The 27,440-nt window shown below is 38.2% G+C and overlaps 1 protein-coding gene and 1 long non-coding RNA gene across 4 annotated transcripts; one reads left to right on the top strand and one right to left on the bottom strand.

The window, feature by feature from the left end:
• The first annotated feature begins 74 nt into the window (after positions 1-74).
• On the top strand, positions 75-27,440 carry mtrr (5-methyltetrahydrofolate-homocysteine methyltransferase reductase). Of its 3 annotated transcripts, none has more exons than XM_024280057.1 (15): positions 75-205; positions 827-971; positions 1,095-1,245; positions 1,389-1,506; positions 1,849-2,311; positions 2,393-2,506; positions 2,570-2,726; positions 2,804-2,892; positions 6,156-6,336; positions 11,147-11,189; positions 14,601-14,781; positions 15,205-15,323; positions 22,161-22,253; positions 24,785-24,979; positions 26,528-27,440. In XM_024280057.1, exons 2-15 carry the CDS (start codon positions 828-830, stop codon positions 26,670-26,672), a joined length of 2,193 nt encoding a protein of 730 aa, XP_024135825.1. In that variant the 5' UTR covers positions 75-205; position 827; the 3' UTR covers positions 26,673-27,440. The 3 variants fall into 3 exon arrangements, with proteins under 3 accessions (XP_024135825.1, XP_024135824.1, XP_024135826.1); XM_024280056.2 differs by lacking the exon at positions 75-205 and adding an exon at positions 419-580; XM_024280058.2 differs by lacking the exons at positions 75-205; positions 22,161-22,253 and adding an exon at positions 419-580.
• LOC112151258 lies at positions 2,647-24,788 on the bottom strand. Its single transcript, XR_002920094.2, has 5 exons — positions 24,163-24,788; positions 18,525-18,613; positions 15,193-15,312; positions 14,505-14,776; positions 2,647-2,701 (listed from the first exon to the last, which is right to left on the bottom strand). It is a non-coding gene; the product is annotated as an uncharacterized LOC112151258 (long non-coding RNA).

Here is a 27,440-nt window from a genome sequence, read left to right as displayed (position 1 = left end):
TATCAGGGCAACACATGTATTTTTAAAGATATTTACTGATAAACTATGTAAATACAAACTTGCAAAAAGAAAATGTTTTGGAGCTTAATTTAAAAACATAATCTCCAACTTGGTTCAAGCCGATCACGTTCATTCCGAAGATCTCGCGAGAACTCATTGATAGTGGAGTGGTTGGCAGAGTGGATAAATGTGCTGTTACGTGAAGGTAAATATGCCCAAAAAGTTCAGACGACAGATGCAGAAATGTGTTTTCAAAGTATTTCTAATGTTTGATATGCAGAATAAGCTTAATACGGTTTCTCAATGTAATTTTATGAGCTAGAAACGGGTTCTTGGTTGCTGTTATTGTCATTTTACCATTGCAGCGCGATTAATAGTTGCTTTATTCAAAAATGTTTTGATTGTTATTCAGTTTCAAGTGACAGAAAAAAGTTTAAAGTTTCACGTGCGGCATTGTGATTTCTTCTGGTTACGTCATACGTCACGCAACACCCGGAACTGTTATGGTGGTGGTGTGGAGGAAATTGCTTAGTGTAAAACTGCAGCCTGTCTGCTTCTTTTCTACAGCTGGTACACATTGGTAGGCGTGACTATCAGTTCTAGTTCAGAGGATAATCTACAAAAAAAATGTAACTTAAAAATAATGGTTGCACTTAATTTCAGTAACATAATAGTGTTGTTATATGTGTCACTGTTATCATGGGGGAAAAATGTGTTTCAGTATATGTAGTTCTTGTTTAGAAGTTCGCTTATAAACGTATTTGTCTGTTTGGGTTAAATTAATAATCATATTATTACTGTAACAGTGTTTCTGTATGTTTTGCAGCATGCCTTGTGAGACAAAACCTCGGTTTGTGGTCCTGTATGGGTCCCAGAAGGGCCAAGCCCAGTCCATTGCAGAGGGGATTGCCGAAGAGGCTGAGGACCACGGGCTGGTTGCTGAGCTCAGCTGCTTAAACCAAGACGAGAAGGTAACATCCATCATAACACACATACATTTCAAGATTGCACAGCTTCTGACTTGTAACAGTGTAATAAACACCTTCTTTTTGCTGGTTGTGCCTGTGTTTCCTCATGGATCTAATCTATTTCAGTACAATTTGGAGAAAGAGATCGCCCCTGTTGTCTTTGTTGTCTCTACCACCGGTGATGGGGAACCACCTGACAATGCTCTCCAGTTTGTCAAGAGAATCAAGAAGATCCGATCCCCCGACCACTATAAACACCTTTCTTATACACTTTTAGGTACATTCTAATTAAATGATTATTTTTTGCTATTTGCTATATAAGATCCAAGACTTTCCAAGTCACATTTAAACTGTAAAACTCTTTAATTTACCATTTTAGAGGTTGCTTCCAAATTTTAATGTATTTTTTTTCTGTATCAGCTTTAGGAGACACAAATTACGCAAATTTTTGCAATTGTGGGAAGACGATTGAGCGTAGTCTACAAGCACTCGGAGCCAGACAGTTCTATCCATCTGGATTTGCTGACGACGGTGTAGGGTATGTACTGCTGAGAAAAACATGTGCATCACAATGCCCTTTCACAATGGGCTGTTTAGTCTTCACTAGATAATTCACTTTTCCTGGAAAGTGTGAAAGCTCTTGTGGGTTGAAGATCGATCAAGCAATCCTTAGTTGGGCTGGAAAATTGTGGTTATCATTGGGGTTATCATGAAATGATGATTAGAGGACAAGCAGAACTGCTTTGGTTGTGTCTTTATTGGTTGTCAGGTGACATTTCTCAGTATTTTCAGCCCAAGTGGAGCACTAAAACTTCAGTATTTAACTTTTTGAAATGTTTGTTTTACTATTGCTGCTGTTGTAAAGCTTTCTCTGCTTTAGGTTGGAGCTGGTTGTAGACCCGTGGCTTGAAGGACTTTGGAACGCCGTCAAAGAGGTTGCATCAAAAATGGCTTCTGAGAGAACTGCTCAGTCTGAAGAGAATGTGAAAGATTCAGCAAAAGAATTTCAGGATTTAACTGAACCTGATGTGAAGATAAGCTTGTTAAGCATCACTGATCAGCTGAGCCGGGAGACCGTTACAACTGACTTGCATCATCTGCCTTCAGCTCCATCTACCTCTTCTACATTATCTGGCCAAAACTTAAGTTCTTCTTCAAGAAGGACTGAGTTTATATCCCAGAATGATGCTACGCAGACAACGGATGAGGGAATCCCCCAAATTTCCTCTTCATCTCCCCTGACGAACTCTGTGCCGCCACTTTCCGAGTCCTCTCTTAATGTTCCCGTTCTGCCCCCTCCCTTCTTAGATGTTACACTGGAGGAGGTGGATGCTCCAGAGCAGGTAAAGGATGCTGCAACTAAAAGAAAAAGTTTATGGTTTGCTTTGTTCCTAATTCTTCTTGTCTTTAACATTTTATTTCAGAGTTCTGGGCCGCTAAATAAAGAGACTGTTCATGAGGTTCCCATATCTCGAGCAGTCCTTCTGAGCAGAGGAGATTCTGTTAAGACAGCTCTCCTACTCGAGCTAGACATTTCTGTAAGTTTCATAAAATAATGTGAGGCCATATTTTCTTTATTTAACCCCCATTTTTACTTTCAGACTTGCCCAACTTTGACCTACCAGCCAGGGGATTCTCTGGATGTTCTCTGCCCCAATAGAGCTGAAGAGGTGGATTACATGCTTTGCAGGTTGGGCCTTAAAGACAAAAGGAACCATCACGTCCACGTCGCTCTGAAAAAAGACACAAAGAAAAAAGGCATTGCTGTCTTCTTTAAATTTTAAACTGGTGTTTTGAAAAGAAACGTTTTTGCAAATGTCTTTTTCTTTCTGAAGGTGCTCAGGTGCCGCCACACATCCCCCAAAATGTTTCCCTCCTGTTCCTGTTCACGTGGTGTCTGGAGATCAGAAGTGTTCCCAAGAAGGTACTGTTGATCCAAAACTTCAACCTAACTCGTGCTGCTTTTAATTGCTTTGCGAAACTATCAAAAGAAAAATATATGTATTAAAAAAATTATTTAAAAGAAGGGCTGTATTTTTTCTATTTGGTTTCATTGCTAAAACTATATCAGAGCAGCTGCAGCAACCTCACATCACAGCCTTGTGTGTGATTGGCTCTCATCTTTACGGGTGAATCTGTCCCCCTTTTTGCTCTGATTCATCTCTTCAACAGGGTGAATCTAGGCTCATCTAACTTCATGATCATCCTTTGCATAAATACAAGGTCATATCTTCGTGGTCCCTAAATAATTACAGATTTTTCCTTTCATATTTGCAATGGAGTAAAAATAAATCTTAAGTTAAAACTCGTAAATTTACGAGACAAAAGTTGTGACTGTTAAATTACAAGAATAAAGTAGCGTATTTGTGACTTAAAAAGTCATAGACTAAATGTAGGACTTTTTAATTGTAAATTTACATGTTTTTAAGTTTTAAATTTATAACTTTAAATCTTGTAAATTTACGAGATTTAAAGTTTTATTATTTTTTTTTTGTAAACTGGCCCAAAGGAAAAATCGTTAAAGGAATCATTCGATCATTCGCTGAACTTTGACTTTGACTTTAATCTCGTCAGATTTAAAGTTGTAATATTTATTATATTATATTATTTATTATATATATATTTTTTTTAAGCTGGACAAACATTTAGGGTGTATTCAGACTGGACACATTAGGTTCACTTAAAGTAAACCAGCACTCATTTTTCCTGATAATCTGGAACAAATTGAATGCACCCAACCAGACCATGGTCTGGGACCAGGAACTCTCTGATTTATAAAATCACTAATAAATGAAGCGTTCACGGTCCGGTCCAACAGACTTTTCTAATCTGAACACATTAGTCTGAGTCCACTGAATTGCCCGAAGTTTTTGAAAATCTTTTTCTTCTACTTTAAAACATCCAGTAGAATAAAATTGTATTTTTAGGATTTGATCTAACCAAAGTTGAAATTATTGCTGATCAATTTTTCCCACATGAATTTCTATTAAATAAACAAGTAAGAAAGGCCTATGGGAAGAAAAATTCCAAAATACAATATAATAGAACTTTATTGATCTCACAAAACTGACATTATCTTGTTAACAATGCTCTATTAAAACAGCTGATAGATAATAATAACACTAAAAATACACCTAGAAAATGAATAACGACAAGCATTTAGGAGGAGTTGCTGAGTCTAATAGCTGACAAGAAGAAGACGAATCTGTGATAGTCTAACAGAGATAATAAAGAATATAATGCAGCATTTTTAAAACTCCAGATTACTGGAATTATTGATATAAAAAGTTTCAAGAAATCAAGAAAACATATTGGAGATTTTGTCTAAATTGAAAGGATTCTCTCAGAAAGATCTTGCAGTATAATAATTAACGGTATTCTCTTTTTTTTTGGTTTCTGCAAAATGTGAAGGAACAAGCTCAAGGACAGTCTGTGCAAAAAAGCGACTGTCAGTGTCGACCTTCTCCTGAAATTCGTAAAACATTTTATTTAGTATAAAAAAAAGGAAACATAATCTGTCCTTCATCTGAAAAGCAACATTTCCAAAGTCTGGATCAGAATTGTACATAACAGTGAATGTAATCGTCCTTCTCTAAAATCCACTGAGGCAAATGTAGAAATATGTTATTCAGTTCATCCCCGGACTGTGACAAAATAGGTTTTTTTTTTTTCCTTTTTGACGGTAAAAATTCAAATTCATTCACTCGTCTCAACTCCAGGTGAAGGTTATGGCTTCACAGGACGCTCTGGAAGATGGAGATAATAATTCTTCCAGAGCAAGTTATGACCATCTGCCTCCAGCCTCTGCATACAAATATGCACATTATATTATGAATCACTGTTATTATTCCGACCACTTCTGCATGACAAATATTTAGATGTTCTGATTACCGTGTCGGTTTGATTCATAGCTGCGTGCTGAAGTTGAATCGCGCTGAAAGTGAAGCTCGCTCATTTGAATATTTCGCTGTGATCACTTTAATCTTAAATTTAAATCACTGCCCACGGGGAAATAAACAAACAGGTAATAATCAAAGAGTAAACTGCAGCGATGCTTCTGAAAAAAAAGAACGAGCGGGGCTAGCTATTTATCCTTAATGATCAGTAGCTGGAGCATCCAGATGTACTTTAGTACAATGTTAAGAATGAGGAGAAGTAGTCATTACAACTTGTTTTAAGACATGAAAGTTCAACCTTTTCAAATTAGGAAAAACTATAAGAAAAAACTTTCGAGTCAGTCTTCACAGGATCAAAAATGTAAGTCCAGTTTTATCCTTAATGAATATAAAAAAACTACAATAATTACCGTCAAGCCACAGTTTGTATATAAAATGTCAGAAAATGTTGATATGATTTAAAAACCACAACTAAATGGCTTTTTAAAAATGTATTACAACTAACGTTACAAATTTAAGTTTGTAAAGTTGTATAGAAAAATACTAAAATACTTAACTTGCAACATTAGTGAGCACTATTTTGATGAAGATATGATTTGCACTACATGTATAAATAGGAAAATAAAAAGACAACTAATACATAATTTTCATGACACTGCAACAGTTTAATTTAATAAAAGTCAATTGAACATCAAAGAGGTAGATTTGATTGGTCAGTGAAGTGAAGGGGTCCTTTTGATTGGTCAAAATGCATAAAGGGCTTGACTTGTCAGATACTTAAATCTCCCATAAGAAGGTTTTAACTTGTATGTGAGCATTTAAGATAATAATTTATTGCAGTTTACATAATCTTTTGCAGTATTATACAGGCTAACACTGAAATGACGATAAAGTTTTGATTTATTGTGCAGGCTTACCTGAAATAGTTTGGACTTGCTTCACCAAAGCAGGGATTTTTTTTTTGCAGTTCTTAATGGAAAACATCCAAACACTCGTCACCCCGGACAAGTCACAAGTCAATCTATATAATTTCAAACTTTTAAAACGTCACCGATTGGTTTCACAATGTCAGAACTCTTTCAAACCCTACAGAAGGACGTGCTACTCCAGCGGTATTGGATAAGTATGCTGGTCTCAAGGTCTGCTGCTGTCAATGTTTAGAAAAACTGAATGAAGCGTTGTACTTCTGTAAGGCTAGCATTGAGATAAATCTGCGGGACTTGTTAAAGTAATAAAAGAAGCCAACGTAAAATAGTTCTCATTTCACGTCTGATTTCTTTGTCCCCTTCAGGCATTTTTGCGAGCGTTGGTGGAGCACGTGGTGGACAGTGCGCAGAAGAGGAGGCTGCAGGAACTTTGCAGTAAACAAGGTGCTGCAGACTACAACCAGTATGTGCGAGATGCCAGCCTCAGTGTTGTGGAGCTTCTCACAGCCTTCCCGTCCTGCTCCCCTCCTCTCAGCCTCCTGATAGGTCAGACTTGTTCATGTTCTCTTAGATATAGAAATAAAAAAAACATGCTTTATTTGCAACCATAAAACATGACTATTTATCAGATATTCTGCAATTTTACATGCAAATTTGATAAACAGCTTCTCTGTTGCCTGAGGAAAATGTAAATTTCCCAGAGTGATTCTGGATGTGGTTTAGGTGTGAATTAACTTGAATTTAAGGGCTTATATTTCGCTTAAAAGCACATTTCTGGTTACATCAAGACTTCCTGACTTTAAAGCCTTAAAGTGTTTGCCTGTCTGTCCAGAAGGAGTCACTGTAACCTCAGTAAAGCAAACATTTTGAGCACAGTTCTGTAGATCCTCATTCTAAAAAGGGATGATGTATGTGAAAAAGTTCCCCAAAAGGATCAGAAACGGATTTCCATGTCTCATTTTTGAGTCTTTTGCAGCTTCATAAACTTTTACTGTCTCAGTTTTTTTTTTAAACATTTTTTTCGCGACAAAGTTATATTATGATTGAAATGTTTTTCCTTTTCTTTGACCCGTGGAGCTAATTGCTGGCACAAGACAAACATTTTCTTCCGGCTTATGGAGATATCTGGCTGGTCATTCGGTATAGATGCTAATAAGCTTTGACTGAAACCTAGCCGACAGTGAAATTAGTTGGCTACAGATTCACGTACAGGTTGGGTTGTCCTCTAAAACAGCTGTGTCACAGCTCTTGGCCTACCCCAATGTCAGTTATTTTAAGCCTACTTGCCAACCTAAGCACCTTTTTTTTTTTTCTTTTTCTCCCTTTAACTTGTGAACAGATGCAGAAACCCGGACAGTCGCACGCTGGTGAAAAATGTAGCGTTTGAAGCCCTTCAGGGCAACAGCTGTTTGTTGGTTTCTGTCGGCCGCAGGGCTTCCTGAGGACACAAAAGTGCAGGGTCAGTTTGGATCACAGGTTAATGGTCAATCCTGACTCAGTGTGCCTCTTTTAAAGTGCATCACTGCAATTTTTTGTGCTGGTCTTGGTTCATTACCTCCTCTAGAAAAGGGAGGTGTTTGCAAATTGAGGTTCATGTCTGACATTTGGCATTAAAAACTAAATGTTGGCATAAATTAACAAAGACACTGATTTGGATCTGTTTTTTTTAGCAAACACAAAGGTCAAATCTTTCTGGGAGGGGAAAATAATTTCACGACTGTGTTTGTTGTTTTCCAAAAAATTAATATAATTTTTGAATAAATTGTGCGTTGCTTGTGTTAGCATCCTGCCGTACATCTGCCACGTTTACACTGTTATTATTATCGCAGCTGTGAAACAACCTTACAATTTAAAAGCATTCGTTGGGCAACTACGCCCTAACCCTGACCCTCCACCTAACTCTAACCATCAGCAGTGCAGTGGCGGACGGACACTAATGCACAAATACCGATTAGAGTCGCTAATGCACAAGTACTAGATGTGCACTTCCAGCCAGGCATTGATTAGTAAGGCAAAATAAATCCTACTTTCAAAAAATAAAAGCTTTCACTGTTTTTATTTAAAGAAAATATGGGATTCATTTAATCAACTCCACCTAAAAATATTTTTATTTGAAAACCGAGAGGGTTAAATACTACCTCTTAGAATAAAAGTTCTACTACTACTAAGGAAATTTTCTCCACGCTTGAAAAACAACAATACTCTTTAATTGCATGCATAGATCAAAAAACTATTCATAAATCTTTAAAGGTTCATACAGCCGTTTTCAATTTCTTTCTATGAAAGTTGCACCTCTGCATATAAATGGGAGCACAATGAGACTTTTTGAGATAAAATAGATAATATTGTTGTGCGACGTGATCGATGATACCCACAGAAATAATTATTTATGAAAACAGAGTAGAGATTCTGAGACTTTTTCTGTTTTCAAATGCATAATTTAAAATGTGAACTGAATTCACTCACTGCTGGGAAAAAAAGGGGGTTTTCGCTCAAAAGGTTTTAAAAGTGATACGTCCTTTGTATCTACCAGCAGCATCATCATGGTGCAGTGATGTGAGATGATTGATTGATTGCTCTCAGCTTCGGACGTGAGCTGTCTCTCTGTGATAGAAAGGTAGCAATCCGAGCACCGCGCAGGTGCACAATATTGAGTTAGCGCACATGATACACCCTCTGATGGAGAGGTGTGTGCTTTCACAGATGGAAAAGATGGCGTGTGCGCCATCATTTATCCAGAAAGATCTTCATTTTCTGCTAGAAAAAGAAATAAAAGCAGTTTTGGTTCTAACTATTTCTGAAATTTGCTTCCGAAATACTTGCCTTTTTTTGAGAAGCTTAAGTTGTAACATTTTGATCAAATCAAATACTGAATAAATCATTATCTTTGTTGACCTTGCTTGGCAAAAATATTTTTACATTATGATATGAAAACTTTACAACTTTTACTGTATAATAAGGGTCATTTCTAGAAAATTTATAGATAAGTTACTTGCTAAACATGATTAAAAGTTGCCCAAACCTGCAGAAAAGATCTGTTGGTCAATCATAATGGGGGAAAAAATTAAATTCATACACATTTTTTAACATTGTTGTGTGTCTATATTTATTCATTTTAACTTGAACTTACTGTTTACTAAGATTTTTATTTAAAATATTTTTGGGGGGGATTACTTTAACCATAAAACGTCCAAAAAATAAGCTTAGCTAGTTCCAGCTAAACCTTAGGTTTCAATGTTATTAGTTAACTAATAAAATAGACATTGATAGTGAAGCCCCGCCCACTTTTCCACTCCCATACATCCACAATACATCCATACCCAAAAATATTACTGTTTTGATGATATCCACAGATCTAAAAGGACATTTAGACGTCCAGTGAACAATACAATTTGCTAACAATTTTATTTATTTATTTATTTTTGCTTTCATGTTGCTCTTTAGAGCTGAACAAACCAAAGACAGCACTAGGAAGTAGAAGAGCTGGCTCAAAAATCTTATATATTTTACACTGTTAAAAAATACATGGGGGTCAAATTGGCCCCAAGAAACACTGATGGGAACATGGGTAAAGGGAAATTTACTGTCATTTTTATTAAATGGTCTCATGAATAAATAAAAACATATATTCTGAGATGTTAAACTCAGTACGTAGCGTTAAAGGGTTACGTCAGTTTTTCCCTAAATGAATTTCTGTGGTCCCTGACTTTTTCAATGTAAATCAGAACCATTTTTAATCTCTATATGAGAGCAGTGACAGATTTGGATTTAAAAAAAGTGCTTCAATTGTGACATACTTTGCAATCTTAACCTAAGGTCACAACCTAATCATCAACATAGAAATAATAAGAAAACCATGTTAGCTAATGAGGCTTAGAGATTAGATGGATAAGGGTTCGAGTTTATGGAGAAGTGTGACAGAGATTTCCAATAAAAGAGCTTAAAAAGAGGCTATTGAGAGTCAAAGAGCCCAAATTTAAGATTTAAGTTCATTTTTTTTCACCCAATTGAGTTTTACATCCCCTATAATATTCATACTGTTAGTACTAAATAGTACTATTGTTTAAAAAAAAAATTGGGGGATTTATAAGCAGCATTATGCTTTCTTGTTAAGGATCCGCTTTTTGTGATTCATGTGTTGATGGACAGAGAAGGTTAGACAGGAATCTCCGTGGACCGTGATATTTGTGATCCATAGTGAGTAGTGAACAGGCGGAGGAAGATCTAGTGAAGTGGAGGTTTACTCTAGAAATGAGAGTAATGAAGGTTGGCTGCAGCAAGACAGAGTATATAAGGAGGGATTCAAGTGAATGATAAGGTTACAGGGGGCAGAGGTGGAGAAGATGGAGGACTTTTAAGTTCTTAGGGTCAGAAAGTGGGAGAAAGAGGTGAAGAAGAGTGGAATGGGTGGAGGAAGGTTTTAGGTGTGATGTGCGACAAAAGATGAATGAAGGAAAGGTGCAGAAGACCACCAAAATTTGACAAAAAGGCAGGACCATATGTGCGGGGTGTTTTGGTAATCTACCTCATAAGAGAAAGAAATAATATCAAATCTGGATGAAAACATGTTTTAATTTAGATTAAAATTACTGTATGTTCCCCAACTAAAGGTCAAGTTTTTTTGTATATATATATATATATATATATATATATATATATATTGGCCAAGGGTGCAACTTATACTCAGATTTTAAAATCGATAAGTATCGCGATATTTCAGTGAATCAATATTTTTCCCTCTACCCCTACTAGAAAGTCAAAGAAGACAATTTTAGGAGGATCTGGATTGCAGAGCCGTCTCTCTAACAGACAGCAGATTTAGTCCTACTGTTTACCTCTGAGGACAAAGTAATAAAAAAAATGTTATTCTACAGACTCAGCAGCAGCACAGTCTGCAGCTTTACTTTGTTTGACTTCATCAAAACAAGTGTAGAACTTGGATTTGCTTCTTTCAGAGACATCAACTGAGTGTCATGTACAGAGGAAACAGTCATGTTGCTACAGGGGGGGAAAAGTTTTCTACACTTTTCCCCGAATTTCTGACACGCCGTCACGTACTTAACATATTAGCTAAAAGAGGGCACCTTCATGGCAGACATTGAAATAAGGTTTGCATCAGCAGTCTGCGTCCTACTGGCTCCACATCTGGACACCTGGGACTCCATAACCCTGAGTTTGTAATTTCATAAATATAGAAGTGTGTCCCAGAAACGAGAGCAGCCTGGGTGGGTGGGTAGGTGGGGGTTAGGCAAGACGTCTCCGCAGACTAAGATGACTTTCACTTTTTTTTTGCTTCTCGCTGTAACAAGATCTTAGCAAGACAACAAGGTGATTGACATTTGTGCTTGTCTTTCAGAGCATTTGCCAAAACTGCAGCCCAGACCTTATTCAGCGGCCAGGTAAGATGACAGACAAAATGAAGCTAATGTATTATTGTTTAATGAACTGTTTTAACCCCAAAAGTTCTATTGTTCAACTTTTAGAGATTTACTTGATTAAAACTTGCCTTTCTATTGTAAGACAGTCTAGAAATGCCGTGGCATTCACTCTGGAGTTTAACTACTTTCCCGACTTCAACTCTTTGGATGATCGAGCCTTAAAATGATCTGACATTTAAGAGGATTAGAAATAATTAGTCGATAAAATCTAAAGGAAGCTGCAGTAATTAGTCTGGTGTTTGCATCCTGATTTTGATATTTAGAAACTTTTAAGACAAAGTTAAAAAAAAAAAAAAAAAATAGTTTGCAGAAATGTATTCATGTTAGTTTGTATTTTGTGTCGACACACTGCATAAACCTTAATCATGATTAAGGTTTTTAGGCAAAATCTAAAAACCTGTGTAGTTTTCTAGGACATAGTTTCCACAGAGCAGAAGGAGTTCATTTGAAAGTTTGAGTTTTTGATGCAGAGTAAACCTGCCCCCATTTCCCATCATCCATCAATTTACATGCCCTCCTGCTAGCTTGCAGCCTAAAATATTAGTGGTTGAACAATCGCTGAGCTACCCAGCCATACCGTTTTGAGCCAAATTCCAGATCAGACGAGGAACCTGAAGACGTACACGGATCTATTTGTCTACAAGCGGATGCATCGGAATGAAGCTGAGGTTTTGGCTCGCCGATTGCAGCATCTTCATCAGAGCTACAAATGTTTCCGCTTTCGTCTTCTCCTGATTTACAACAATTTGAAGAAAGAAATACTCAGAAATGCAGTTTTAAGCTTAATTTTCTTTATATACGTCCTCCATCATCAGAAAAAATTCTACAAAACACTGTCTATTGGAGTGGGTCTTTAATTAGTGAATTCATAAAAAATAAAGGTACTAGTTATTAGCGTTATTTCCACAAGAGCTCCGAAAATCCAACAAATAAATGCTCGGCTAATATTCCATATCCTTCAGCGAGCGGCGCTTAAACATGCTGTGTGTTCCTTGTTTCAGCATCACTTAGCTAGTCATTGATTTGCTCTTTCTTTAAAGTTACTGCCCATTAGCTTTGCTTTAAAGCTCATGTGGAACAGCAGCATCTAACCTCATGTCAGAACTTCTCAGTTTCTCTCATTAGTACTCACTTAGCTGCCTCTCTCTGTGTGTGTGTGGGAGATGGGGAGCGGACGAGGGAGAGGGTGGCTGTAGTTTATCAGATGGTGCAGAGACATTAGTGACCTGCATTATTGATGCTGTGGTCAATAGAGGTCCCCAGTGGCCAACAGGAACTGGAAAGTGAAGGATAGGGGAGAATGAGAGTACTTAAGCCAGCACTGAAGATGGGAACAGATAAGAGGGAAAGGCAGCGTTATTGAAGGGAGGCACAAACTTTTCTCCTAAGGAGACATTCCTGTTGTTGCCGGAGGAAACGTCTGCACTGCTGAAGCAAATGTATATATAAACATAACTAAACTTTGACTAATAATTCCCTTATTTTGAATGAAATATAATGTTCAAGGAAAAGTTTTCTTCAGTTTGTTGGAGGCTTTTGTCGCCCCAAGCATGAAGATTAATTCGAATCACTTGTTGCAATTAAGAGTCTATAAAGGAAGAACACAGATAGAAAACAGTAACATTTAGGAAGCAGTAGGATTGAGAGAATTCTCTGCTACATCTGTCTAATGTCTTAGTCACATGCATGTATGAAGGTTGTTCGATCTCTGACCCATATTTCGAGGTGGTCTTGGTTCACGGACTGAGCTTCGGTTTGCTCTGAAATTCCTCAGTCTGAATACAAAGCGGAATAACTGAACCAAAGGGGCCACCGTAGCCAGTAGTCACGTGATGTAAGCAAAGTGGAAATGAAGCAAATGTAAAGCAACGATTGTCGGGTTATCAAACAGGAAAAAATGGTCCAATGTTTGTTTTGACATCACTTAAAACGCTTCTTACATGCTTTGACGTGTGTGACGTCACCCCAAAAGCCACATTGTTGTTCCTTGTCTGAATTCTCCCATCACACCACAACGATGAGACACAGCAACTCATTAAAATGTGGTCGGATGAATGCAGGCTCATTAAACCATCTCTTAACGTGATACATTTCGCTTCCCACACTGTCTCCCCTACAATCTGTTATAAATACTGATCATCCTTCCTTCATAGCCGTCGTCTTGCCAGTAACCGTCTTGCAGCATTTCTATCAAAGCTACAGTAAAAAGTGTTCTACTTGACGCTGATACAGACGTCCAAAGTTGGCCAGCGAAGTTTGAATCAGTGAAAAATCTCAAAGATTCCAAAGCACAGGACTTTCATCACTTCCACCTGTCGTTGCTTTGTCCCGCCCTCATTATTCCTGGCCAATGAGTGACGAGATCTTTAGTCACATGGTTTTCTTCAGGAATGTCCACCTGACGACAGTCTGAATAAAGGTTCAGGATTCAATCCGAAACATATTAAGTGGTCTCGGACCGGAACAAATGATTTTACCAGTCTGAATACACCCTAATTTACATTTGCTTATGGCTTACCGCTGATGCTGTCTTACAGTGCCCTTGTGTCACACTCTTGTCTTTAGTGAGACGTGTGCACAGGCTTCTTAATGACCACATGCATCATGCATTGAAGCAGCTGGATGAAATGAATATGAGTATACTAAAGAGAAATTATAAGACATTCGGGAATCCTGCTTCGATCTGTCAGGTTGTTCAAATGTTACTTGGTTTCAAATATACCTTCAGTATTAACTATGTTCTAAAGCTTCTACTTAAAATCTAGGAAGACATTTAGACCACATAGTTAAGCACACACTTTGTCTAAATCATTTTATTGACTTAGACAATTCACATCCGATCCTGCTTTTAATTGTAGAATATTTTTGATTGATGGGTTTATTTAAAAAAAAACTATCAATAAAAACAAGGGAGAAAAGTCGATAAAAATCCATAGATATTTCAAATCTTGAAGAATCTCATTAGAAAATAAATAAAAGAAGTTATAATTGCTCCTGACATATTTGCACTTGCACTTACACTTACACGCATTTAACTCAAATATAATGATTGTCAAAAAAAGTTTTTTTTTTTAAAGGAGCCGAAAGTAGCGAGTTTATATAATCCCACCCCTTTTAAGTTTTACTTAACAATTTTTTTCTTTTTACATAGTTGCCATGTTTGACTCTTTTTAAAGTTAACAACTCTTCTTCAGATTAAAGATCTCCAAAGTTTAGATTATTTATCAAGTAGCAAAGATATAATTCTTATTGTTTTTCTGCTGTATTACCGCCTACCTCTTCCTTTGTTTTTGAACAGTTTCCATATCTGATGTTCACATACAGAATGTGCCTCTTTTCCTTCTCTAACTCTCTGTGGGTTCCTCTCCACAGCTCCTGCCTCAGACATCCAGGAAAGCTGCATTTTGTCTTCAGCGTGGTGGAGCTCCCAGCGTGTTTTGGGAGGCCTGCGGGGAGGCGAGGCTTGTGCACCGGCTGGCTGTTTGACCTCATCAATCCTGGCCTGGTTTTCCCCGGGAAGACCGAATCCTCCAGCAGCCCGGCTCCACCTAAGGTAATAAGCAGACTTGAGGAAAGAATAGTTAAAAGGGGATGACAGATGTCTGCTTTTACTGAACGTCCAACATTTTATCCTTAAATATAAAACGTTCAGAATTTGTACCAGAACAGAAAATATCTATTTTATTCTAAAAATACAGCTTTGTTTATTCAGCCAACAAAAGCGTCTTCTGGAAAATATGTTGAAAGGAAAAGGGAGCTTTGAGCTACTTGAGTGTAGGTAATTAAAAAACAAAAAACGATGATGCTGCAGCATCTCCTCTCCCCCAGACTCCATGGATTCGGAAGCGCTCACATTTTCCAGATTAGTATTTTTTTTAAAGACCCCTTAATTGAATAGCAGGCCCACAGATGCTTCTCATTGTGGTGTGAAATAAAGTCGTTATTTTAATTGATTTCTAATGACCTCCGATCTCAGATCCATGTGAGTTTGAGGCCCAGTTGCTCCTTCCGGCCTCCCTCTGAGCCGTCGGTTCCTTTTATCATGGTTGGACCCGGCACCGGAGTCGCTCCTTTCATCGGCTTCCTACAGCAAAGGTACGAGCATTGGACACCTTTAGTTTTTAAACCAGCTATCTTAACATGTGCTATTTGAATTAACCTTCATTCTTTCTCTGAACGAAACAGCTTTAGCTCAAAATCCTATTTTAAATTGAGTTTTACTCTTTATTTTTATTTTTATTTTTAATAATTGTTTTTTTTTAATCAATTATCAATGTCCCCCCTCTATGCCTAATAGATGGAGTGCGATTTTAGGCCCTTTTAAATTTTAGAATTTAAATGAAACACTTTTTTAAAGACCTGTGTTCTGTCTTTAAATGTTAAATTTACTGTACATTTTGTGGTAAGGATACTTGATTTTGCTTTTTTAAAGTAAAACTAAGCAAGGTCTTATTTTGGAAAACTGCAACACTTCTTTATAGTCTTGTATAATCTTTGTTAGCAGACAGGCAGAGCATTTACTTGGTTTTTATAGTCATCTTATGAGAGCTCTCTCTTTTGAAGTCCACGTGCTTATCTGCAAACTAAGGAAACATCTGCTTGGAAGCATTTTACTTTTTTTTTTTTTCCCCCAAAATTGTTGTCTCCTGCTTCATGTCCATCAGTTGTTTTCAACATTTCAGGGAACCAGCTGCTGTTTAGAGGAGATGTTGGGGCTAATTTCCTGAGCTGAAAATCTAGCATCACCTTATTTTTTTATTATGAACAAAAACATGCAGCTTTTGTGAAAAAGATCTCCAATCAAATACATAAAATAAAGATAGTTTGTAAAATATCCCTTAATTGGTTAAAATATTTGTTTCAGATCCATAAATATTCACACTACTTTCAAGTATTTTCCTCTCTAAACCTGTGAATGATGTATTTTTGAGCTACTTTGAAATCATCTTTGGCAGGGGCAGCACTATGATGCTCTTGATCCGGCGCCAGGACCGCTTGTTTCAAAGTAAGCAGCTGCTGCGGGTCACCCAAATGCTCATGTCAAGCAGCGGGGTTACACGCCGAGCGGTCCGCCGCGTGACACACATTATTACGGTTAAAACCGTGCACCCTGTTATGAATATTCACCACGACATGTCAAGTGCGCGTCATCTCGCGTGTTCAACCGTGATCAACGGGGTGCCGGTCAAAGCCGATGAAAGTCCACATCCTGGATTATTTCTGATGCTCTCCTCTTCTCGCCAGGAATAGATCAGAGCGTGTTTACGACTTCTGCGGTAAAGAGGCAGGATTCAGAGCGCTATGGGGGGTGCTATTGATTTTAAAGTAAAAAGTCGAGCAGGTGAAGGCTCTACCATAGAAGTAAATGATTGCTTTTAATTGCAGATGAGCTGGTGTGAGGATATTGACTGTCGGCGAAGGATGTAGTCGCTCAGTCCAGCTAGTTAAACAATCTCTGTAAGTCAGGGAGTGCTGTCACTCAGCCTTGATATTTTGCTTAATTTTCTGAGCTGATGGGCGCATCAAGATTGCATACAGATGACCTGTCAGGTTGATTTAAAGTGACTGATGTCAGTGCATTTAACCGCTCACAATGACTTTGGGTAGACCAGACTTTTTTTTTTTTTTTAGAAGCCTGCCTGACGTTTGTAAGTCTTGGGTGGTTTGTATAAATGAGGTTGCGCCCTAGTCAACTCCAATTGTCTCCAAATCCCTGAGATGTCTGCTGAGTTGCGGGGGGCGCCGTCAGCAGATGATTGCTCTGAAGGGGCGGCGGCGTTGAAATGTCTGCAGCAGGAAAGGCTGGGAAAAATCAGTTGTCGTATGTGATGAGGCTGCGCTTGTGTCACGGAGATGGAGCAGCATTTAAGAAAGCACATGTTGTGATATTGAGCTGCGCGCCTCACTTGTAACCTCTCTTCACGACGGTTCAGCCAGAGGCCGGGTATAAAAAAACCAACCCTCCTTCAGAGAGCCTAGATATTGCTTTTTTCTGAAACGTTAGACCAAAAAAATACATGTTTTATTAAAGCAAAACGCCCAGACTTCAATTGATCGTGGAGGGCTGCGTTTCATAAAACAATACAAAGTCCCCTCATCAAATACTTCCTCCTAACGGCAGCGTTTATTTTTATAATTTCCGCTATCGAGCCACTTTTTAAATTCTTTATTTCGAGAAGCTCTTTGGGTTACAGTCTAAACTCATGTGAATCGATTCATCAGCTCAGCTGTCCCCTCTCCCCCACCACTCCTGCATGCTGCAGGATTATATGAACTTGTCACTGAGTGCAGAATCTAACTGAGATTTCAAAACAAAGCCTCTCCAGCTGACACAGCAGATTACAATCACCGCTTTGTCGGCGGGGTGTTGTATCCGTCTGGACGTCCTGATGGATCCGGCGTCCTGACATTATGATATACTTAAATGTCCCTTTCTTTTGGCCTTTACTATTAATTTATGGTTGTTCTAAAAAGTACAATGTAGGAGTTTAAAGCACTACTTACGCATGGATGAGGAGTTTCTAAAGGTCAGGGGCTCATTCAGAAGGTTTTTATTAAGCCCTCAAGTTATTTTCTATTGATTGGGGTTGTTTGTGATTTTATAGGCTTTGACTTTCTGTCTCTCTCTGTTCAACTGTGAGCCGTGGCAGTTTACAGTTATTGTATTTTAACTGTCTGGTTAGCTCAGATTTCCCCAGCAGCTCAAAGCAGACATGATTTCTTGATGTTTTATTGACCAATATGCTGGTTCTTCTAACTGGTAACCTCGGCGGCGTGGTGCTTCAGTTCACAGATGCCAGTCTGGATGATAGTAAGAGCGTGTACGATTAAAGCTGGTCAGAACTCAGACGTAACATGTCATGTGATGTGTGTTCTTGGCAAGTGGAAACTGTGGTTTTTGAGGAAAATTTGTTTCATGTAATGACTTAAAAAATCCATGCACATATTCTCCACCTCTAGACCTTTATATCGGTACCTATTAGATTGATTACAATTTTGAAAAACAGAGGTCAGAATTGATTGAATTTGTGCCTTACAAGACCCAGAATTTGTAATTAGACAGAAGTTCACTGAAAAAATGTCCAGATTTTAGGAGGTTGTATTTTACAAGTTGTTTAGATCTAAACAGATGTTGGTTGAGTCACTGAAAAGACTCGGGTGCTTTCAATTTAAAAAAAAGCATGGTTTAATGTGATTAAATTAATTTTGTCTCAAAAATTTAAAAGAAACGAGAGTTTTAGTAATAATATTAATTAAGCCGCGAGCGGTGTGGTATGGCCCTCAGCGGTTACTCACTTCCACGCTTGTAGCCCTCTCTTGATCCGCCCTCACTGGCTAAGTGGCTCCTACACACCCCTCACCCTCGTCTGCCACCCTGGTCAGAGCTGCATGCAACAAAAAAAAATCACTTTATTAAAAATCGCAGGTCCATACAAACTTTTTCATTTTTTGGTCAATGTAGTTTTCAAAAGAATTTGACAAAAGGGAATTTTTGGATTTTTTTGACAATTAAATTTGTTAACCTCACCCATATTCATAATATGAATAAAATATTGAATATTTCAGCTTGAGCCAAGGCTTCATGTATAAAATTGTTACAATATTTCTGTAAAAATTATGCAAGCAACTGGGAAGCGCCACTTTTGCAAGCTCGCCACGCTAACGCCATTCAAAATCTACAAAACAATAAAACAAACGCCTGGTTCACACTGGACACGGAAGCATCGCAGAACGGAGCTCGCTTCTATTCGGCGCCCTTGTTAACCTATGGTGTGTATCACACCAGATGCGGAGCGCCGCGGTCCTCCTCGGAAGACTTGCGCCGTGCAGCGGATCGTTTCTGTGTCGGGTCTATTTTGTGCGCGAGCCGCAAGCGATCCGCGTCAATTCAGACAAGAAGTTACATCAAGATACATGAGAAAATCCGGTTTATTTTCAAAATATAACCAATTTTTCACAAAAAAACACAGCGATTGACAAACGGGATGAAAATAAACGTACAATTACAACACATACACAAAAAAGCACACATAAAAACACACACAGATCAACGTAGTGGGTGTAAAAAAACAACAAGAGAGAGCAGTTCTTCTAACAGAAACACGGAGTAATATTTTTAGGTTATTAATTTACCCATGATGGCAAAAACAAAAAAAAAGCTCTAGCAGAAGTGCCTGTCGACCGTCGCGGAAAATTCTGCATCTGGTGTGAATTGCAGGAGAGCGGACGCTGTGCGCACTCCGCTCCGCGCCGCTTCACGGCGCTTCCGCATCCAGTGTGAATCAGGCTTAACATTTTTTTCCTGAGTAACTTTAAAGTGATTCTTGAGGAGTTGGGGGTGATCGATTGAAATTCCTGAGAGGAGTTTAAATTTGTAGCTAATGCTAAAGGGGATTTTTTTAAACATTTGAAGATGGTGTTTGGTTTTGTGAGGTGAAAGGTCAACAAAACTTTGGTTTGATTGTAGACTTAACCAGGTGGCATGAGTGAGAAATTTTGCGTAAATTGCTAAAACAAAAGTTTTCCTATATTGTGCAAAAATGTTAAAATAGTCACAACATAATCCCTAAACTGTAGGTGCTGTGCTGTGACTTCTTTTGGATATCCGAGACACATTTGCTTTGGTTTCATTACTTTATTCTTTATTTTTTTAATCCCCATTAGAGGTTTTGGCCGGTTTCGACCGTTGTGATAATTTTTTGTGAATGGGGTTTTTCACTATGCTGAAAATTCCTTATTAGCCGGGTACTATGTGTGTGCAAGTTTTTGAGTATGTGGCAGGGGAGAAATTTTCACCTAAAGGAAGAAGAATTGCTAAAACAATATGGTTCTTGCAGTCCAGGGCTGCTGCAGGACATCATTTCTGTTTAATTGAAAGCACCTACCATGTCATTTAATGGCACTACAGTTAAAATAAGTTGTTACTTATGTTTGAAGCCATCAGTTTCTGTGGTGATGGTGAAGCCTGGCCTCTCAAGTGTAGGAGCACAGGAAATGAAAGACACCAGAAAGTTCCAGCAGGTAGTTTTATTGGAGCTTTAATATTATTTGTTCTTTTCGATTTAAAACAAACAAAAAAACTCAGTCAAAGCGCAATGGAGCATTGAAGACGGAGGTAAGATAAAATATGAAATCGTCGTAATGTTTACCAAGTTGTGACTTCAGTTTCCCCTCAAGCGGCGGCCTCCTGCTGATCGTGTAAATGGGGCTGAAAAGCCGCCGCTCCCGCTTCCGAGCCCAGATGGAGTGCAGCGTAGATCCTGCCTGTCCTTCTGGGACTGTATTGCAGGCTGTTATGGCGTTGGGTATGTGATGTGATTAGTATTCAGGGAAAGGCGCCGGTGTGGTCTACTCAGAATGGAACCCAGGTTTTTCATATTGGTATTGATCCCTTCAGGGCAGGCGGCGAGAGGAGAGAGACGAGCCCACTAAAATGAGTTTACTTGAGGCTGTTTGCAGATCAGAAGAATTTGGTCCAGGCTGCTAATGGATGGGATCTGATGCTTCAGAGGCGAGTTAGCTGAGCTGTTATAGACCCGCACGCGTGAACACAAAGTTCAGACAAAAGCAGTTTATTAGCTAATTTAACTTTACATTCATAGAAGCTTTGTTCTGGTTCTGACTTGTGCGCTTCGGGGTAATTCGCTCGGAGCTGCAACTAACAATTGATCTAATCTGTTCATTATTTTTGAAAAATGCAATAAATCTTCTAATCCGTGGTTTTAATATTTATCATGAGATGTATAAACATGTCCTGAAGCCAAGGTGACCTGAGATAATCTGTTTATAATGATATAAAACACAAAAAAATCCCAAATACTCTACTCAGAAACGGCAATTAATGGAAATGTTTGGTGGACAAATTACTATAAACAAAATAAAGTAGTTTGAATCCTTTGTGAGTAAATTCAAAGTCTCTTCAACAGTACAAAAAAATTGTAATTTCTTCTTTTTTTATAAACTAAGTACATTTGTTTGTATTTTTCCTTCCCTGACTTTGATTTTGATGTTTGCTTGATGGATTCTTCTCTTCATGTCCTGATATCAAAGATTTATTTCATCTTGTCCTTGCCCGCTTTATGAGAACGCAGCCTTGTTACCTGAATCCTAATAGCTGCTCTTGTGCGCAGGGCGATCCTGTTTATTCGATGCTAAACTCTAATCCCTGTCCACACCGCGGTCAGAACACGACTTGTTATGGTTTGACTGGTGAAGAGGCAAAAGGTGCCAAAAAATTAGATTTCAGTGATAGAAACGATATAAACCTCATAAATTAAATATTTTATTTTCTAAATACTTTTAAAAAAGTGCTGGATAGTTTATGGTCTTAGAGGGGCAGCACAATACAAAGGACTTTGCTCCTCTTTGTGGCCGTTCGCTTGACCTCCTCTACAGGGTTACTGATTATACCGGCTCCTTTGGCCCATCCTCTGACGGATGGCTTTGAGAAAGGTTGGGGGTCAGCTGTTGTTATCTGGGAGTCAGCTGTCACCTTTCCAGCAGGTGTGAGGCTCAGATAACCACGTCGTCAGAGAAACTTTTAGGTCATTGTGAGGTCTGCATTGGGGATTCTGGGAAGTTAGCCAAACTCAGAAGACACAAGAAAAATCACTTTGTAGTTAGGGGGCAGTTTTTCTTTCTTTTTTTTTCTCATGTGTGCAGTCGCACACCCTCCCTGAACTTTAATTTAAACAGTTTATAGTGATCTGCTCTGTTTGGGCAGAACTTAATAACACATATGTCCTTGCGTCTGCTTGTTTCCACACTTTAAGCGATGGTGGCAGTCAGTGGGCCGCTGTCACTGCAGACGGAGCTTAATAATGTCGTCTCTCTTCTTTAACCTCTGTTGCGAGGAAGGACTCCCTCTCCTCCATCTGCTCCGGTTGTCTGTTTGCATTGATTGACTGCTAACGTCCATGATTTGACTTTCAGAGAGCAGGAGAGGAAGAGGAACCCAGAGGCGGTGTTTGGGGAAACCTGGCTGTTCTTTGGTTGTCGCCACAGAAATAGAGACTACCTGTTCAGGTACGGCTCCTATCAGCTGTTTATAAAAGGCAGCACTTTGAAAAACTATTTCTTCTTCCATGCATTAAGATCCATGACTTAAATGACTGAAGGAACATTTCAGCCTTTGTACATCAGGAGGGGGTCTTTCTTCACTTCTCTGCTTGAACACTGGATATTGTTTATTAAGCACTTAGCAACTCTGGAGCTGCAGAAGAAAAGGTTTGCAACGCTGTTGAAGCTAATTTAATCTCTTAAGAGTTTAATTAGGCAAGATAACCAACAATCTACTTGTTTTGCAATCATAAAGCGCAGTGCAGTTTATAATTATTCCATTATAGTTCTGCAAAGTTAGTACTGACGTCTTTCTCCTATAAATATGTCTCAGAGACTTTTGTAAACCATGAAGGTTTATAGAGCAAAGACGCTTCCAAATCACTCCTCTTTTTGTTTAGAAAAAAGTAACATTAGAGTGGCTTAAATGACAGGAAAATTGTTTCATCTTCCAGGACAAGGAATGTGGTGTTTTGCAAGTTAGATTCTTAAATTATTTTAGCATTTTTTCTGAACATTTGTAGTTTTCTAATTGTAACTAAAATGGTATGCTCCCTTTACACTAAAAGTGGGGTCCAGATGACCCCACTTTTAGTGTAAACATGCCTAGGATAGCACAAGGGTTACCATAAGTTACAGAAAGTTTGTTTTTGTTACAAAATCAAACTTTACTTCTTGTTATATTTTAAAAAATGTCAATTTTCAAACTGTTTTCCGCAAATAACCCACCTTATCAGTTTTGCTCATTTTATTTACCACATTACTTCAATTATTTGTGTTTAAGTTATTGACTACATTATTTTCCGCATTTTATTCATTTGAGCCTATTTTAATACCTTTATGCTTTCTGCACAGCATCAGAAGTTTGTCATTTTTCCACACTGAAATTGATTTGTCTCCTTTTTAGTCGCCATAAACTGATATCTGGCTGCGCAGACATGTTTTTATTTTTTATTTTTTTGCTCTTAATAGTTTGTTTTTGGCTTTACCCTCTTCTGGTTTCATGCTAATTGGTCAGCTCGTATTAGCAGCGAGCATGTGCTGCACGGCGGTGCAGCAGTCGAGTTCTCCTGCAGGATTAAAGCGTGTGAATGGATTAGCATCCTTAATCACACAAGAATAGATCACAGAGGATGTTGTTTGTTCCCCTCTGTTTCTTCTATCCCTTCCTTAAATACTATCTCACAGCCAGGTGGTGGGTAGTGTTTGTTCACAGTTAGGGTGTCTCTGATGAATACCCCCTCAGAGTTGACCAAAGTGATTAGTCTGGGTTTTATGAGCCACCCATGAAGAGTTGTACTCGATTTAAATAGGTTAGCAGAATGAGAACAACATGCCAGCAGTTGAATTGGCCGCCTGCATAAATCTCTGTGGGATTTCTCTTAAAGTAAGTGCAGTTTCAACTGCAAAAATCTGCTTCATGTCAGGGTTTTTTTTTTTTTTTTTTTTTGGAGTGTCTGCCTTCCATGTTCAAAACCTCTTTCTGCTTTACTTTCTCGTCTCTCATTCCACCTGCTTTCTTACTCTCATTTGAGGTCGGTGTTTGGTCCAGGCTCTGCTTTTTCCAAAAACAGGAAAGGCTGGCATGTCATTGCTCTCCCTTCTGTTATGTGTCCCTAAGAAGTCCTTTTTTCATCTGCCAGTTTCTGTCCCCCCCCCCTTTTTATTTGTTAACCCGTTTTACTGTTCAAACAGACTCTGTAATCCTTTGTTTATCATGTTCAAAAAACGATTTAATGTCTTGTGCAATCAAAATTAACTAAATTGTAAACAATCTTTCAAAAAGAACAAAGCTAACAAGAGACGTCTCTTCTGTTAGCATTCCCAGCACAGCGTCTTTGCTTTTTGTTATTTAGAGAAAAAAAAAAAGCCTTACTTTAGTTGAGGGGTTAGTGCAAAACACACTCCCCGAGGCGAGACCTTCACCCGTGATCTCAGAGCCGCGGCTTGTTATGTTCCTATTTGGCTGTGTCTGTGTGTGCTCTGTGATCATCCAGACTGCTTAAGTTTAAACAAGATGCTCTGAGCCACAGTAAACCTCACTCCTCCACCAACAAAGTCTCCTTCCCTCCCTTTCAACAGCACCCCAGGCCCTGTAAAATGATGAGGCATGAAAAAAAAAAAAGAAGTAGTTGGCAAGCAGAAAACTTGCAGGGAGGAAGGTTACACCCAGCTGGAAGGCTGGGAACATTGATTAGAAAAAGAGTCATAACAGTGATAGCTGCATTCATAAAAGCTTCACCTTCACCACACAATCATCCGTCTGACACATTCTGGACCAGACTTTTTTGCTCTGTGGTGTTCTGCTTTTGTCAGATCACACTAAGTTGAGTCTTTTGGGAGAAATCTGGGTGAAAACTGTAAAAAAAAATGAGTTGAACCATAAAAAATGTTGATTAACTGAAGAGTCCCCAAGGTCCTGAACACAGAAAAGGTCTGGTTCTGTCTGCGAGTGGGTCAGTTGAATCTTGAACTTGTGCTTGAATCTCTTTTCCCAGAGAAGAACTGGAGGGCTTTGTAGCCAGCGGCACCCTGAGCCACCTCAAAGTGTGTTTCTCCAGAGACGGCGAGGAGGGCGAGGAGGTCGTTGCATCAGCGGCAAATCCTAAATACGTCCAGCACAATCTGCTGCTTCACAGGCAACAAGTCGCCAACATCCTGCTCAGACAGAGCGGCTGTTTCTATGTCTGCGGGTAAGAGTGATGCCCATTTTATTACTTTAATTCATTCTGAGTGTTTCCTGGCCTTTTCTGTGTTTTGTTTTTTTAAATCCCAGAATCCCTCCTGTTTTACCCTCTGTCAGTGTGTGCTCTGCAAATGAGCAACTTTATTGCAGTTTAAAAAAAACACTATTTTCTACACTTGCTTATTCGAGTCAAATTGTTTCTTTTTCTAAAATAGTAGTTCAAATGTTTAGTTATGTGAGAATTTATTCAAAAATACTTTTCTTAGTTCTCAATTTTCAATTAAAATACTCTTTATATATGATTAAATTATGTTTAGATCCTTTTAGTATTTATTTATTCATTCATTTATTTTTTCTTTCATGGTGTGGCGATATGTCGATGTGTGTTTGTTTTTGTGCGTGTGTGTGGAAGGGTGGGGCTTGCGGGTATTATCTTTTGCTTTTAAAATGCTATATTATTATTTTTTTTTTTATGTTAAGCACTTTGAATGAAATTCATTTTTTCAAAAAAGTGCTATACAAATAAAGTTTGATTTGATTTGATTTGATTTGATTAAAGGGTTTGGGGTGGATACAATTCAATAATAAATGATCATATTTTTTGTAATTTAATTATGAAATCATGTAATTTGAATGTGGCTCACCAGTTAAAACACAAGATTTAATAATAAAATTCACACAAATAAAAAGAAAAAAAAGTGAAACACTTTGGTGATACTTTTTGCAGGAAAGCTAGCACTTCAGTAGCTCCATATAATCACAGTCAACGAGTTAAAGCTCACCTAAACTGAAAACAAAATTTAAAACAATTTTACTTTTGCTTTAAAATATTTTTTTTACAATTTTTTTTTAGTAAATTTATTTGATTCTGAGAAATAAAAAATAATTGCTGACTTTTTTCTTGTACTTTCAAAGAAATAAAAACACAAAAGCGCCAATCAAACGTTTCAAACGTTTGACGTGGCGGCCAGCTTTTATTGAGGCATCTGATTGGTCAATTTATAACTTGAATATTTCACACTACAGAAAAGAAGATCATGAACATGTTGAAATCATGTGGGAGTTGTAAAAATGGTTATTCTGACTAATAGAATGACAGAGTAATGATTTTTCAGTGGGGCTTCTTGAAACCACCGGGTACTTCCTGTTTGGAACGTGAGTGGGGAGGAGTCACTCATTCCAGTTCTCAAATACAGTCAGTTATTTAACAAAAGTATTAATTTAATCTACTGGTTATTTTGGCAACATTTCCTTTTGTCCACATTTCCAAACATTTAGCTACATCTGTGTCAACACACAGACAGCAGCAAACACCTCGAGTATTTACTACAACAAATCCTGTCAACTCGTATCACTTTCTATTGTTTTTCTCACTTTTAAACTGTTCTTCTCACATTTTGTGTAACCGAATTCTCAAAAAGTTTGTGTATTTTTCACACAGCAGGACTCCCTGCACAGCTTTTAGAACAAGTATTGGTTTGTCATGATACATACAGAGACTATTATTAACTTTATCTAGCTGTTTTTGGCCTCATTTATTATTTTAACTCTACAGGGATGCTAAGAACATGGCTAAAGATGTGAATGAGACCCTGATGGAGATTATTAAAACGGAGCTGCACGTGGACCAGCTGGAGGCCATGAAGAAACTGGCAGAGCTACGAGAGAAGAAACGTTACCTGCAGGATATCTGGGCCTGATAAATGACGAGATGAGGGCACTTTTATCATCTCCTGGGTTCTTATATTGACCAAAAAGAAAGAGAAGAGAAAAAAAAGGTGTTACAGAGATGAAATGACCCACGCTGACCCTTGGATATGGGGCTCGCTGCTCCTGCTTTGCCGTTGCTGTTTGAACAGAGCTGACCTTGGCTGGGACAGAAGGGCCGGAGACTGTTCCTGCAGCGTGAAAAGGCTTTTAGTGTCGACAGAACTCCTCCGTTTGTCCTTTCGGAGAAAAAGCCTTTCACAGGTGTCGGCCTTGGTGGAGGGAGTGTGCGCGCTTCATAGAAACAGAACATTGAAACACGTTTTTTTATTGTTATGTTAGTTTTAAGCAAAAACTCGACAGTTTTATGTCTTTAATTAAGTTTTAAATATTTCATAATTTTATTAAAGATTTAAAAGGAGCAAGCAAACAAGGATGAAAAATCCCACTTTTTGGGTTATTACAAAACTTAAAAGATTTGTCTGATTTTAAAGTTATACTTCCTGGTAATGAACCGTCAACTTTAAATAAAAGTTTTATTCCAATAGACAATGTTTCTGCTGTTTCTAAGAAAAAAGACTGTCCTGGATTACATGAAATTCAAGTGATTTTTTTTTTTTAATTTTTTATGTAGAGATGATCTGATTCTTCAAGGTGACCTTGGTCAAAAGATGAAGGCACATGGCTAATTGAAAGCTTTTTGCAATGTGCAGCATCGCTCCCCGGAGAGAGTCATCTCAGAATAAAATCTTCCAACTGCA

The sequence above is a fragment of the Oryzias melastigma genome, linkage group LG20 (assembly GCF_002922805.2).
Source record: "Oryzias melastigma strain HK-1 linkage group LG20, ASM292280v2, whole genome shotgun sequence".
NCBI classification, from domain to species: Eukaryota; Metazoa; Chordata; class Actinopteri; order Beloniformes; family Adrianichthyidae; genus Oryzias; species Oryzias melastigma.
Note: the sequence above shows the minus strand (reverse complement) of the source record. Positions and strands in the feature narration are given on the sequence as shown.